The 14563-nt window shown below is 40.5% G+C and overlaps 1 protein-coding gene across 3 annotated transcripts in view; it reads right to left on the reverse strand.

The window, feature by feature from the left end:
- The window catches only part of VWA2 (von Willebrand factor A domain containing 2), a 49402-nt gene extending 36071 nt beyond the window's left edge, over nt 1–13331 (reverse strand). For all 3 annotated transcript variants that reach the window (XR_012477876.1, XM_074233629.1, XM_074233630.1), the window contains exons 1-2: nt 12897–13331; nt 2684–2745 (exon numbers count right to left, since the gene is read on the reverse strand). Coding sequence is in view for 2 of the 3 variants with exons in the window: in XM_074233629.1 (XP_074089730.1) it covers nt 2684–2735 (52 nt within the window). In the remaining variant the exon portion in view is untranslated. The remainder of the gene's footprint in view (nt 1–2683; nt 2746–12896) is intronic.
- Between the last annotated feature and the right edge of the window lie 1232 nt (nt 13332–14563).

Genomic DNA, 14563 nt, shown 5'->3' on the forward strand with positions numbered 1-14563 from the left:
GATTAATAGTATTTGATGTTTTAAGTTCATAAAATTCTTTACATATATTATCTTATTTGATCCTCATAAATTACCCTGTAAAGTAAATGATCCTATCATTATTCCTATTTTACAGGGTGTCTCAAACGACTGAGTTCCAGACAGATTAAGTGGTGTGCCCAGGGTCACAGAGTTAGAAGATGACATGGTAGGATTTGAACTCAGGTACTCCTGACTCCAAATTCACTCTAGCCACTGTACCAAGGCAAAGTCCTAGTATTACCCTACCTGTGTTCCAACTCCCTAGATTTTCACTATTATGGAAATATTTGTTTAAGTAATTAACAAAATACTCACAATTTTCATTGATTTTGCTTTTTAGAGTTTCATACTAATCAGGACTAATTAATTATTTGTGAGCTTCTGCAGGAGCAGTGTAAAATGTGAGGAAAAAGCCTGTCCCTAAGTACATGATGACATCCTATCTTTCTGTCCCCAAAAATATGAATTTTGGCTGACAGATCAGGGGGAATTTGTTAAGGTAACTAAAGATTTTCAGAGAAATATTGGGAAACAATAAGAAGAAACCCAGATGAAGAAAGTGAATTTCTCATTTGGATGGTGGGTTACATGTAACTCCCCCTCTTCAATTTTTTTTGTCTAAGCAAAAATGAATAAGAACTATCATAACTATGTTAAATGTAAATGCTAATGCCTATGAAAAAATGTAATGTCACATGCAAATGCACCTTCTTTATGAATAGAAAGAGTAAGTCTAAATTTACTCATCCTATTAATAGAAATTCTGGGAAGAACCATACAAAGAAAGGAAAAACAGGAGCAGAATGAACTTCTAGGGTGAGAAGGTTGTTCAATATAAGTTTGTTGAATGAGATTAATAATTCTTGATAGATTGGTAAAGAGAAGCAGCTGATACATTCCTAAGATATTACAACACCCAGAAAAAGACTTTCAAAAAGTTTTCATTGTTATTTCAGGGTCTGTGGCTGGAGCAAAGCTAAATCATGTCCCTGATGAGACCTGAAGAGGGTGCTTGGCTGGAAGAGATCATAAACCTGTCTTCACCTAAAGCTAATTCTCTATTTATGAACATCTACATAGACCCTGAAAATGGAACAAGCTTGGTGAGTGGAGATTTGGGCTCTAGACTACCTGCCACAGCTCCCTTTGCTAGGCTAGCTGTTGAAACAAAGGCAGATTCCCAGGGGAAGCAGGCAAATGATGAATGGATTCCCTGATCCTGATGCTACATAACTGGTAAACTTTACTAGACGGTTCCATAGTCAGTCCACTGAAAAGGATGCACTGGGAAGAAATAAACAAATAAACAAAAAACAAATAAAAAAAAAATTTGCTACAAAAAAGCAAATGTGAAGCATTAAATGTAGGGATCAAAAGGCTTAATGCGTACCATTGGCTTTTCCTTTAACTGTGTCTATGACCAGGAACGAGTTTCCTAACCTTCAGGGACTTAATTTCCTCAGCTGTAAAAATGAGGTTGGATTAAACAGGGTCTCCTAAAAATTGTAAAACTCAAAACCTTGCAAAAAAATGACCAGTAGAAACTACCACTGTATGTAATTGGAAAACAAATAAAATATATAATATATATATATATAATAAAAAAGAGGTATCTTCTAGAAAGAATCATTAGCTTAGAGGCTTTGAATGTTTCTTCTCCCTCCAAAAAAAAAAGAAAAAAGTAGTTATTTTTCAAACTCTTTAAGAAACTGAAAATCCCACTTTCTTCCAGAAGTCTTCCCTGGTTCCCCTTTAATCCTAGTGTCCTTCTTCGATTAACTCCCAATTTATCTAGTGTGGATCTAATTTGTGTCTTATTTGCACTGTCTTCCCCATTACACTTAGCACATTGCCCAAGACATAGTAAGCCCCTAATAAATACAATTTGATTTGATTTCAAAATCATCTGGTGTAAGCATATTTGCCTGTGAAAACATGCCTAACAGTGGAGTTGGATGCTGAGCCAAATCAAACAGCTAGATGAGCCAAGACTCGGGTCCCAAGTCCCTGCTCACTCAGTTCTCTTGCCTCTAGCCAACAGTATCTCAAATAATCTCATTGCCTGTTAGGTCATTAGGCAAAGTTTTTGGCTAGGGAAGATGGGTGTGATCGACGATTAGTCCAATTCCCCAGACCCTCTGGTAACCATGGGGCATGTCAGGCTTCAGGGAAGAGCATGGTGGTTTTGGTGACTTGGATTTGGTTTGATTTAATTGTACATTGTAAATCAGAACCCACTCAGGTGGAGGGCTTAGAAGCAACTGCTAAGCTTGGACTTCTTCAGCCTTGCAAAACAGGATTTATTCCAATTTATTTGCTACTATGGAATTCTCATAGTTTTTCTTGTTTTGTTTCGGGAAGCAATCGGGGTTAAGTGACTTGCCCAGGGTCACAAAGCTACTAGGTATCTGAGGTCATATTTGAACTCAGGTCCTCTTGACTTTAGGCCCCTTGTTCTCACTTAGAAGGCATCATGATTGCCTCCCATCCAGGGTCACCTTCAGTCATCCTGACCCAAATGGTTCCAGGGGAGAAAAATGAGGCTAGTAACTAAGCATAGCCTGCCCTCAAATCCAACCTCCCTGATGTCATTATCTGGTTTAGAACTAAATGATTAAAAAAAATCGGTAAGAAGGCTGAGACAGAAACTACATAAACATACCTTGGCCAAACAGAAACATACAGACAGCTTCCAGGAACAGTATCAGGTTCATGGTGATCAAACTGAATAGTGGGGAGAAAAAACAACCACTATTAAAGAACTGATCAAATTCCTGTAATACCCCTGCAAAGATAGTTTTTACTTTTTCTAAGCAAACACACTTCAAAAATAGACCATAGTCAATCAATAAATACTTCATAATCTCTATGTGACAAACACCATACTAGGTGCTGAAATACATAAATCTTGAACATTTAGGTTCAGACAAGATATATTAAAAATAAATTGGATATAATTCTAGAGAAGGCACTAGAATTAAAGAGAATCTAGAAAGGCAGTTAGCACTATACTATATAGTAATATAGAGATTTGTACAATTGAAAAGATCCGTCCAAAGTCTGATGGGCCAATTTTGGAAAGTCCATGAAATGTCAAAAATACATTAATAAAAAATCTTCATGTTCTCTAAGCCCATCAATATAAAGCAAAGCCATCAAGACTACCAGTCTTTCTGGTGCCTTTGACTCATTCAAAGTCTTCTCTTCCCACTCTGCTTACTGTCATATCTCTAATTGATCCAAAATAAGAGTCAATACTGCTTGGTCATTGTTGGCTCAAAAATTCTCCACCTGGGTTGCCCTAAATGCTGGTTTTTATATGATTCTACAAGATTATCTCTGCATGTGTGTGCAGACACAAATCAAACCAAACCACAATACCCAGGGATGAAGTGGATTCAATAAGTTGAAGGATGAAGCAATAGCTGGAGGTGGAAAGCAACATAACTCTTAATCCTGGTAAATATGCTCCAACCTTCTTGTGTCCCCCATCAACCTTGGCGGCTTTCAACAGCTTTAAAGGCTCTGACATTCAAAACAACCCGTAACTCTATATAATGTCTATAAAGGTATTAAAATAAAGGCTGTTGTCAGACATAAGTTTCTTTTGTCTAGTGCCTCCAATCAGAACAAATGACTCCAGGGGATGGTGAAAAGAAGTTTCCAGAAGCTGTGAGTTGAATGAAATTCGAGTTTCCTTTCAAAGGAGACAAACAATGATGGACAGGGCTTTCATAAGTGTCCTTCCCTTTGTTTGTCATCACTCCCAATCTTAGGGGGCAAGATAATGAAAGGAATGGGGGGGGGGGGAGAAAAGACAAGACATGAAAAGAAAGACTAAGCCTGTGTCAGATCATATGGGTTAATAGAACTTTCAGCAATTAGAGCTTAACATCCAAACTTCAACTGCATACTCCAATAAAGCACATGGGGATGATTTCTTAATCTCCAGCAATCAGGAATATATAGAGAAAGACATGTCTGCCCAATGGTGTAATGGAAAGAGCCCAGAATTAAGAGTCAGATCTAGTGAGTTCTGATCAGGCCCTATGAACAAAGAATAAGCAATTACTAGGAATCTACTATAGAGCAAGTTTTGTGGTAAGGAATGGGAATACAAAAAAAAAAAATCCATGCCCTCAAGAGCTCACCATCTAAAGGGAAGACAACATACCAAATGCTAAGTAAAAACAAGATATGAGGTATCTTATTATGTAATTTTGCTATCTCTTACATTTTATTTTTTCTTTAAGGATATGATTTCTCAACACATTCAATTTTGATCAGTGTATAACATGGAAACAGTATTAAGACTATCAGACTGCCTTCTGTTGGGGTTGGGGGGGAGGGAAACAAGATTGGGGGAAAATTGTAAAATTCAAAAAAAATTTTAAAAAGATGTATTGGAGAATGAACATAGGTGATCTTGTAAGGATGGCTCTCAGCATCAACAGGACAAAGAAAGGCTTCTTGCAAAATTCTGGGGAAAGGCTAGGGAGGGGGAACTAAGACAAGGAGGCATTCTATGTTTTGAGGATGGACCCTGAAAATGTCCAAGCTGAGAACTGGTGTGTCTTTTGTAGGGAAAAAGTGAGAAGGCTGACATCACTGGTTTAAATAGTTCATAGAGGGGTGTGAAGTGCAAGAGGATTGGAAAGGCAGGAAAGGATCAAATTCTGAAGGGTTAGGGTGTTATATTTTATCCTAGAAGTAATGGAGTTTATTGAATAAGAGTAGTGGGGAATGACAGGATCAGGTTAGTGTTTTTTAGGATGATCACTTTGGTAGCAAGAAGAGGATGGGCTGAAGTGGGGAGACTGGAGGCAGTGGGTCAACCAGAAGGTTAGTGCAGTGAACTGATGAGGATCTGCAATGTAATGCCAGTGTCACAGAAGAAAAGGGAATGTCTCTGGGATGTTTCAAAGGTAAAATCAGCAAGACTTGTCTATTGACTAGTGGAGGTCAAGAGTGAGAAATAAAGGATGAGACCAAGGTCAACATCTCTTTGGGGTTTCATTTATAGGCTTAGATCCAGACAGGCTTTTAGAAATAAGCTAGTATAATCAAACTCCTAATTTTACAGATGAAGAAACTGAGGCCCAGGGAATTTACTCAAGATCAAATAGATTTTTTTTTTTTAGGTTTTTGCAAGGCAATGGGGTTAAGTGGCTTGCCCAAGGCCACACAGCTAGGTAATTATTAAGTGTCTGTGGCCGGATCTGAACTCAGGTACTCCTGACTCCAGGGCTGGTGCTCTATCCACTGCACCACCTAGCAGCCCCACTTCAAATAGATTTTTTAAAAAGCAGAATGAGGATTCAAATGAGATAACCCTGACTTGGAATCTCTATGGATTTTCCACTAAACCACAAATCTACATGTTCAAAATGCCAGGTTAAATTATTCCTAATGTCCTTTACTAGCTCTAAAATTCTGTTAACCCAAGCTCTTTTCACAAAGGGAACAATCATTGATCACTTTACCTATTTTGTCTTCCATAAACATAATGGCATCTCTTCCTCCTCCTCCAATTTCAAGATGCATCTTGAGCCTCACATCGTGATTGGTTTAGTCTGTCTTGGGATTTGAGGGCCTCAGAAGATGAGAGGCTCAAGACTCTACATGATCAAAGAGAAAATCTGATACCTAATATTGCAAGCCAGGTAGTCAAGAGCTCCCCAACCACGATCAAAGGGGAAAGGGAAACACAAAAGAGAGAAAAGAGAAGGTCCAGTCCTGCCCAGGCAGTGATTACAGTCCCTCAGAACTTTCAGACTCAGCCTAAGCCAAGAAGACAGTTATGGTTTTCCAATACCAATACTCCCCCCAGCTATGTGTTTTCTTTTTGTTAAACACAGCAGATGCCTGAACGAGCCCCCGCTTGCCCTCTGAGAGCTGGGAGAGTATTTAGCAGAAGGGAAGTGATGGGGCATTTTATTTCATTTTTTTTTTGAGATGGGACATTTTAGATGGAGGAAACAAAGGGAAAGGAGACCCACAGGCAGCCTAAACCTGAAGCCTGGGCTCAATATTTTTTTTTAATTCTCAGTGTCTGGTGGGACAAATGAGAAATAGATTCAATCTATAATAATCATTATCATCATCATAGCTAACATATATATGGTGCCTAATATGTTTTAGGTGATATATAATAGGCATTATAAATTATGCTATGTACTTTATAAATATCATTTGATCCTAGGAACAACCCTGTGGATATCGGTACTTATTATATTTCCCCACCACCACCATCTTATAGTTGGGGAAATTTTTTAATATATGTATATATAAATGTTTCTTACATATATGTACACATAGATACACATGTATTTATATTATATATATTTTTCTGATTCACCTACAATTCAGAGTGATTTCTGCTTCTTCATATATTCTTTTTTTTTTTTTTAGGTTTTTGCAAGGCAAATGGAGTTAAGTGGCTTGCCCAAGGCCACACAGCTAGGTAATTATTGTCTGAGACCATATTTGAACCCAGGTACCCCTGACTCCAGGGCCAGTGCTTTATCCATTCTTCATATATTCTTATAGCATTTTATATGCTCCCTCCTTTGCCTTTATCCCATTTTCATTTGCATCCTATTTATTTGAGGACACTTCATCATCCCTGTTAGGTGTGAAGGTTTTTTTGAGGGCAGGAATAATTATTTTTCTTCCTTTTACTCTCCAAGCCTAGGTAGACAAGTTTATCAAAATACTGTTGAATTAATTAATGAAGTGGGGGGGGTCATTTGTAACATATTATTGAATTAAAACCATCATTTCCCTCCAGCAACTCCATGCATAAAATCATATATTACAAGTTCATTAAACTTTTAAATTTTATTATAAATGCAAATGATATGGTAAATATGACCCAACAGGACTTGTTTTGAGCAGACTCTTTTTCTCTTTTGTGAAGGAATGATTCTCTGATAACAGAAATCTTTTTTGAAGCCCAGTTTTCTCTGGGAAGAGAAAAGAGACACAATCTTAAAATGTATGAATTTGCTTTGGCTGAAAGGTTGGGACAATAACAGGGGAAGGACGATGCTCAGCAGGCAGACACTATTTGGCAGATATCCACCCTGCTCAAGGACTGCCAAAAACTCCAATACCTTAGTCACAGAACTCTAAAAGATTAATACAAATGTTGAATTCTTGAACAAGACAGGTTATAGTGATCAGCCCGGAAAGAGCAGGGAGCTGATTACTGGGGTTTTTTTGGCAACAGTTTGCTTTTCATGATAAGTGGTTGAGATTCAATTCAATAGAAATCATTATGCTTGTCAATCTGGTGGTGATAGGAGAAAAAGCCCTCACCTGGAAGTGAGAAAGAAGTCTGAAGTTCTTATTCTAGTCTTGGACTCAGCTCTGCCACAAAGCCCTGGAGAAGTTATTCTCCTAGTTAGGCTCAGTTTCCTTGTGTATAAAATTACTGGTAATGGATAACCTTTAGGATTCCTTTAATTTCTATAATGCTACAATTCTATGAAGAATTACTGTTTGAAAAAAGGAATAGAACTGTATCCTCAGATCATTTCACAGTTGTGTGGACTCCTTGTAACCCCATTTGGGGGTTTTCTTGATAAAGATATAAGGGCAGTTTGCCATTTCTTGCTCCAGCTCATTTTTACAGATGAGGAAATTGGGGCAAATGGGGTAAAGTGATTTACCCATGGTCACACATATAGTGTCTTGAGGCCAGATTTGAACTCAGGAAGATGAGTCTTCCTGACCTCATGCTGGCACTCTATTCATTGCCCAACCTAGTTGCTTCAATTTCCTTTTTTAACTCTGTCCTTTAAAGGAGACAGAAATTGCTGTATTTTACCCTAGGAATGTCTACTTCAAACAGGATTGATTGAGACGGGGCTGGAGATAGGCAGATCAATTCTCCAACAGAAAGGCTTAATTTTGAATCCATCCCAAGGACTGAGATTTCCTATGACACAGGATGAAACAAAGACAAAATCACAGCCCCTTTTGAAAAATATGGTTTTAATTGGCAAACACTCAAGGATATTTGGAAGCTTATTGCAAGCCATCTAATCTGTGAAAGGAAAGGAAATTGAGGGGAAGAGGTACAGGAAGGATTAAAAAAATAAAAAAAGGGAAACTCAAAAAGCCCAAAATCTTAGGATTATGTTTGGGCAACATTCTCAGAGGCAGCAGGATAGTAATCTGAGCTATGGCCAATGCCTTAATAGAGAGTCTTGAAAATCAGAAAGACAGGGCCAGGGTCTGGTTCTTCAATCAAGCTCTGTTCCTTAACAATTATTCTCCTTGTATCCTCCATCAAAAAGCTTTTCACTCTTGGCTTCATTTCAGGTAGCCAGGGGAGGCAGACAAGGATCCCCCCCTCCCCCAATCCCCCCCAAAAGAACAGAATTTGTAAAGACCCTGGGTCTTTTCAGTACCACAGTGGACAATAAATAGGAACTAAAAGAGTAATAAGGATCTACTCCTTTGTGTCCAAACCTATACAACTTGGGAGAAATAGCTATGTAAACATTATAAATAGGAGACTATGGATTTGTTTTTGTAAACCAATTCCAGCTAAAAGGAGTCTTCAATGTTGGTTGACTGAAACCAAATTCCTGTGTGTGTGTGTGTGTGTGTGTGTGTGTGTGTGTATTTTAATGTTGAATATAACTAAGCTTTCACTCACAATGACAATTTTTGGAGGTAATATAGTAGAATAGAAAGGACACAACTACAGGTTAAGAGATTTGAGTCTAGAAATCTTTTTAACAGTCTGGCCCAGCCAAGGCAATTGCAGGCAAGACTCAAAATTCATTAAATTCAGGAGCTTCATGAATAAATTTTGTCAAAAGCAGAGGGTTTAACAGCTGCCATTTTGAGTGACTGAATAATCTTGACTCCAGTGATTTTATCATTGGGAAGAACAATGACTGAATCTTAGGAACATGCTCAACCAATCCCTCAGCTCCCTGCTTCCAAATGTGAAATCATTTAAAGCTAAATTAAGGCTATGGAAAATGCAACTCAAAAGGAATAACATGGTGCATTTCCCCACTCAGGAAGGACAAAAACTTTAGGGAGCTTGAATATATTGGGTATTTTATAAATGATTCAAGGATATGAAAAGTAAACAAATGGAATTGAACATTTTACTAGACCTTTCAATGTGGAACTAGTTGATATATTTGATAACCTACAAAAACGAAATCATTTGGCTGCCAAACTATGATGAGCTGAAAGCTAGGTAAAGCAATCTCCCACTGCCTGAATTCCATAAAGGTAACATAAGCAATAATGAATTTCCCACTTTGAGTAGACAAGCACTGAAATATGTATCTGTGTCCAGAACTTACTGTTGGCAAGCAGTCCTTTTCAAAACTTATTACAAAGAGTTCACCTTGCTGAAACAAACCTGGAAAATGCAAGCAACATCATCATCTGCCTCACCAAAGAGAAGCATTTCCAGCCATCACATTAGGGGTAACTGAAATGTTTAACCAAAATTAGCAGGTTAATTTTAAAGTTGATAATTTTACATGGCCTGCAAAGGTTGTTATAAATATCTAAATGGTCCTTGGCAGAAAAAAGGTTCGTCACCCCTGCATTAGACTGTGAATTCCTTCAGGGTAAATTATCTTTTGCCTTTCTTTGTATCCCTAGTTTATGCTAAGCATAGAGTTTAGTACAGAGCAGGTTCTTAATATTGGTTGAATGACTCTTCACTTTAATGACTTCCCCAGGTTCTTTAAAGACTCAGTTCAGAAAAACCTGGGAAGACTTGGATGAACTGATGAAAAGTGAAGGGAGCAACCCCAGAGATTATACACTCTTAACAGCAACATCCAGCAACATCAAGCAAAGATCAACTAGGAATGACTTCCCTCTTCTCAGCAATGCAATGAACCAAGACAATTTCAAAAAAACTTATAGTAGAAAATGCTATCTATATCTAATGAAAAAACTGATGGAGTCTGAATTGCAGATTGAAACAAATGATTTTTCACGGCTCTTTTTTTGGTCTGTGTCTTCTTTCCTAATATGACTAATGTGAAAATCTTTTGCATGATAGCACATGTATAACCTATATCAAACTGCTTCCTGTTTCAGGGAGGGAGGAGGGAAAGAGGGAGAAAATTTGGAACCAGAATTTAAAAGAAAATGAAAATTATCTTTACATGTCATTGGGGGAAAAAACCCATAAAAAAAGCAATTCAAATCCTACCTTCTCCAAGAGAGCTTTCCATTTCCCCCCTCCCCTTGTCTTTGAGATTACCTTTCATTTACACATTATGCATCTTACATGTACATACATAATTGCACGTTGCTTCTCTCATAAAAGGCAAAAGACTGCTTTCCCTTGAATCTCTAGTGCTTAGCAATAAATGCTTGTTGAAGATTGTCCTTAAGGAGCTTCCCAAAGGGGAGGGGGGGAATTGATTGAGGATAAAAGGATAAAACATGCAAAGTCATAGCAAAATTATTTTTTAGTGTGAAAGAACATAGGAGAAGAGATTTAAAAAATCCCTATTTAATCAACAATCCAAGGGGACTGTTTTGGTGATGAATACTGTGGCTGGGTGATAAGCATAAGTTGCCTATCTGTTGCCTTTGGGCTATAACACATCTATCTTCTGGTAAAGACAGAAGGAAATATTTCAGTTGAGTATAAGCTAATGAAGGGAAAAGCAGTCTCATTCATATATCTGAATTTCCAGTAGGTATTTCATAAATACTTGTGATTAATTAGCTGCTAGCAGCTTTGTTGGGAGTGGCAAACCTTCTTTGAGGAAGTCAGAATCAAGGTTCATAAAATTTTAGAGCTAGATCTTTGAGATAACTAATACAGGTTGGTGAGGCCATACAGTAGCTCATTGAGTACCTTTCTGCTTCTTTGTCTAAACAAACAAATAAAAAAAAAAGGATGTAATTTTGATAACAATGACTACTGGTTTTCCACTGAATGATGTTCTTGAGTAATTTGATTTAGTTTATTTTTCTGGGATTTTAAACAACAGGGCCCCCAAAATTCAGAAAATAGATCCATTATGGGTCTCCTGAAATAGAAAACCATATTGTCAACTAAAGTTTTTCATCCATCTTGGGTAAACAAATCCCTGAGATCTGAAATGTCAAGACACTCATTTGGAAAGAATACTTGAGGTTAAAGAAAATATTGAGTTCTACTGCAATGGACACCCAAAAAAGTTTTAAAATATTTGTGATTATTTTTAATGCTGGTATTTTTCTTTAATTCAATAAACATTTACTTAGAGGCAACTCTACATTCAAGGTACTGTGCTAGATACTTGGGATATAAGAACAAAAAATGAGAATGACCCTAAGGAAAGTATATAATTGCACTTACTTCTCTCTCTGTAAATGTGAAGGAATGCATTTTTTTATTTCCATACATACATATTTAGAAAAAAATACAAATATTTTTGCATTGCAAATGATTTAGGTTCCTCACTTCAGACCAGATCCAGATCCTTTTTTTTAACATCTGAATAAACTGAAACCCAGAGAGTTTTAGTCAATCAGTTGAGTATTATTAAGGGACTGCTATGTGGAGGGCACTGCCCTAGATATCAAATGCACAAATACAATTAATCAATCTTTATCTTCAAGGAGTTTATATTTGATCAGATAAAGTGATTCCTTGGAGGTCTGAAAAAAAAGCTAGTGACAGATCCAGGGTTAGAACCCAGGTCTCCTCACTTCTAGATCTGATCTTTCTACTGAACACAGAAGAGGAAGGGCTGAGAAAACAACTGGAGAACAAAACCAAATAGTCTGAAAAATTAAAAAAAAACTTTTTTCCATCTTCACCTGCATATTTCCAATTCTACTTCAGCATTCTTTAAATCTCTGAGGGGAAATGAGGGTTAAGAGCTCTTTAGGAATTCTTTTTAGGTGTTTTTGCAAGGCAATGGGGTTAAGTGGCTTGCCCAAGGTCACACAGCTAGGTAATTATGAAGTGTCTGAGGCTGGATTTGAACTTACTGCTGACTCCAGTGGGGGTGCTATATCCACTGTGCCACCTAGCCACCCCAATAGGAATTCTAAACAAATAAAACTAAATAGTAAGGTGGAAAAAACATCAGATTAGAAGGTAAGAGTATATGAGTGCCAGTATCCCTTCTGCCTCTTGCTGTCTAACCTGGGGCAAGCCACATAACTAACCTTTCTGGACCACAGTTTCCTCATCTGTTACACAAAAAGAGCACTTGATTAGATATTATTCATTCATTTCTATGAAATCATAATTGTCATGCAAAGAAAAACTGCTACAAAAATAATTAAAAAATCACTCCAATTCAGTGAACCCTTTTGACTTTTTCCCTTGATTTTTGTCTTGCACAATGCATATAAGCTTTTCATTTATACAGTAAATCTGTTATGACAAGAGAAACATAATAGTAAAAAATGTCCTTACAAAGTATCTCTGAGTCATACTTTGAAGTAACTTTGTAAGTATGCAGTCTTTTATTTGGCAACAATTCATATTATTTTAACTTTGAAAAGTGCTTCACACACACACACACACACAGTGAAGTAAATACGTTCATTTATAGTTTTACTGTTTGCAAATCACTTTCACATTAGCTTTGTCTTACGAATTATCATCTCGAACGAGATGAGCAGAACGAGAAAAACACTGTACACCCTAACAGCAACATGGGGGTGATGATCAACCTTGATGGACCCTCTCATTCCGAGAGTGAAACGGGCACAATTTTAGGGTATCAGTGATGGAGAAAGCCATCTGTATCGAGGCAAGGAACTGTGGGGTTTCAATAAAGACCAAAGAGTATTACTTTTAATTAGAAAACAAAGTTCTCATGTTAATTGTTCTATCTCTCCTCAAGGAGGTGATTCTTCTCAGAACTCACCGGATTTTGGTCCGCGCACACCACGGAGCCGCAGTGACAGAGACACAGACTCTGATGGGGCAGAAGCTGTGAAGTCCACGCCTTACAAAAACGATGGGTAGAAACTACCACTGAGTAAGGCTGGAAGACAAGTAAAATATTCACATAAACTATAAACGAAGCCCGTCTCTCCGCACGCTTAAAGAAAGCAATCTTAAAGCAGCATTACCTCTACGTCCCAGGAGAGGAGACGGAGGGAGGCGGCGGGGCGGCGCGGCCGGGGCTCCGCGCAGTCTGAGACCCTCCCCCGGGCGGCGGCCGCGCCCCTACTCACCGAAGCCCACCCAGCCCACGTGCGCGGCCCTGCCGGCGGGGAGGGTCGGCTTGCATCTCGGTTAACCGAAGGCCCGGCCGCCCGGCCTGGGGTGCAGAGCGCAGCGGGCCCCCAGGGGCCGAGCCGGGCCCCCCGGGGAGAGGCGGGGAGCCTTCTTCGGAGCCGAAGCCCGTGCGGGGGGCGGGCCGGGGCCAGCCGGCGGCAGGGCTCACCTGGGCCGGGAGCGTCCCCCCGCGCGCCTCCGGCAGGTGAGGCAGGTGGGGCAGGGGGCGCCTCTGCGCTCCTTCCACTCGGGCTCGCGGGAGCCGGAGGCGCCGCGGGGCCCCTCCCAGGTGAGGGGAGGGAGCGCGGGGCGCCGGGGGCCCGGATTGGAGGGATCCTTGTCGTCCCCCCCCCACCGGCCAGCTCAGGTGGGAGCCGGCGCCTCCCCGCCCCTCGCCGTGGCCACCTGCCGGCGCTTCTTTAACTCTGCCGGCCTGGAGTCGGCCTGGGCCGGGGGACGCCCCCTCTTTCGCCTCCACTCTCGGGGTCTCCAGCAGGGGAGCCCGCCCCGCACCCCGGCCAGTCCCAGCAGTAACGAGCTGCTTGGCACCTGTGATGGCAGCCGCAGCCCGAGCCTTCCCGGGGCCGGGCCAGGGCCTGGCACATGCGACGCGGGGAGAAAACCCGAGACCGAGAGCGCCCCGTGTCGGGATTCGAGTTCTGCTCCTGGGCCTTGGGGGAGCCACTGGAAACTCGGGGTGCTCGTGGCCGCCGCCCGGAGGAGGGCGGCCGCTTCCTGACCTGGCGCCCCGGCCGATTCCCGCGGCACGGCCACGGCCACGGCCACGGCCACCCCGCCGGGAGAAGCCCGGGCTGCGGCAGTGACCTCCGGAGAGCTCGCTACAAGCTCCTGAGTCTCCCCGTCAGGATTTCTAAAAGCAATTCATTTAGAACTGGTCCGCAGCCCCAGCTTCCTTCTGCTTTGGGGAGGCTAGAAAACATGAATCAGTAATCTCCCCATCTATATCTCGAAGGCACTGGCCAGGAAGCCGCCTTAGGGAAAATACATAAAAGGTGGTTTTTATACAATTCTGTCGTTCGGGTCTCCCTAGGTCCACCCCCACCCCCAGTCTTGGCCGAGTTAGAGACAACCACATACTAACGACGTTCGGGGATAAACCATTTTATCTGAGCAACTCTGGGGAAAAACTCAAACACAGGTCAAGAAGCAAGCTCATCTGTTCCAGTAGGAATGGCTCCAGTCCTTATGTAATCTGCTGTTCCCCTGGACTTCCACAAAGCTGGGCTACCTTTACCTCTTGCTTTCAACGTTCACCTTTTCCCGTCACCTCCAAAAGCTCTCCTCTTAATT

The sequence above is a fragment of the Macrotis lagotis genome, chromosome 4 (assembly GCF_037893015.1).
Source record: "Macrotis lagotis isolate mMagLag1 chromosome 4, bilby.v1.9.chrom.fasta, whole genome shotgun sequence".
Taxonomy (NCBI): domain Eukaryota; kingdom Metazoa; phylum Chordata; class Mammalia; order Peramelemorphia; family Peramelidae; genus Macrotis; species Macrotis lagotis.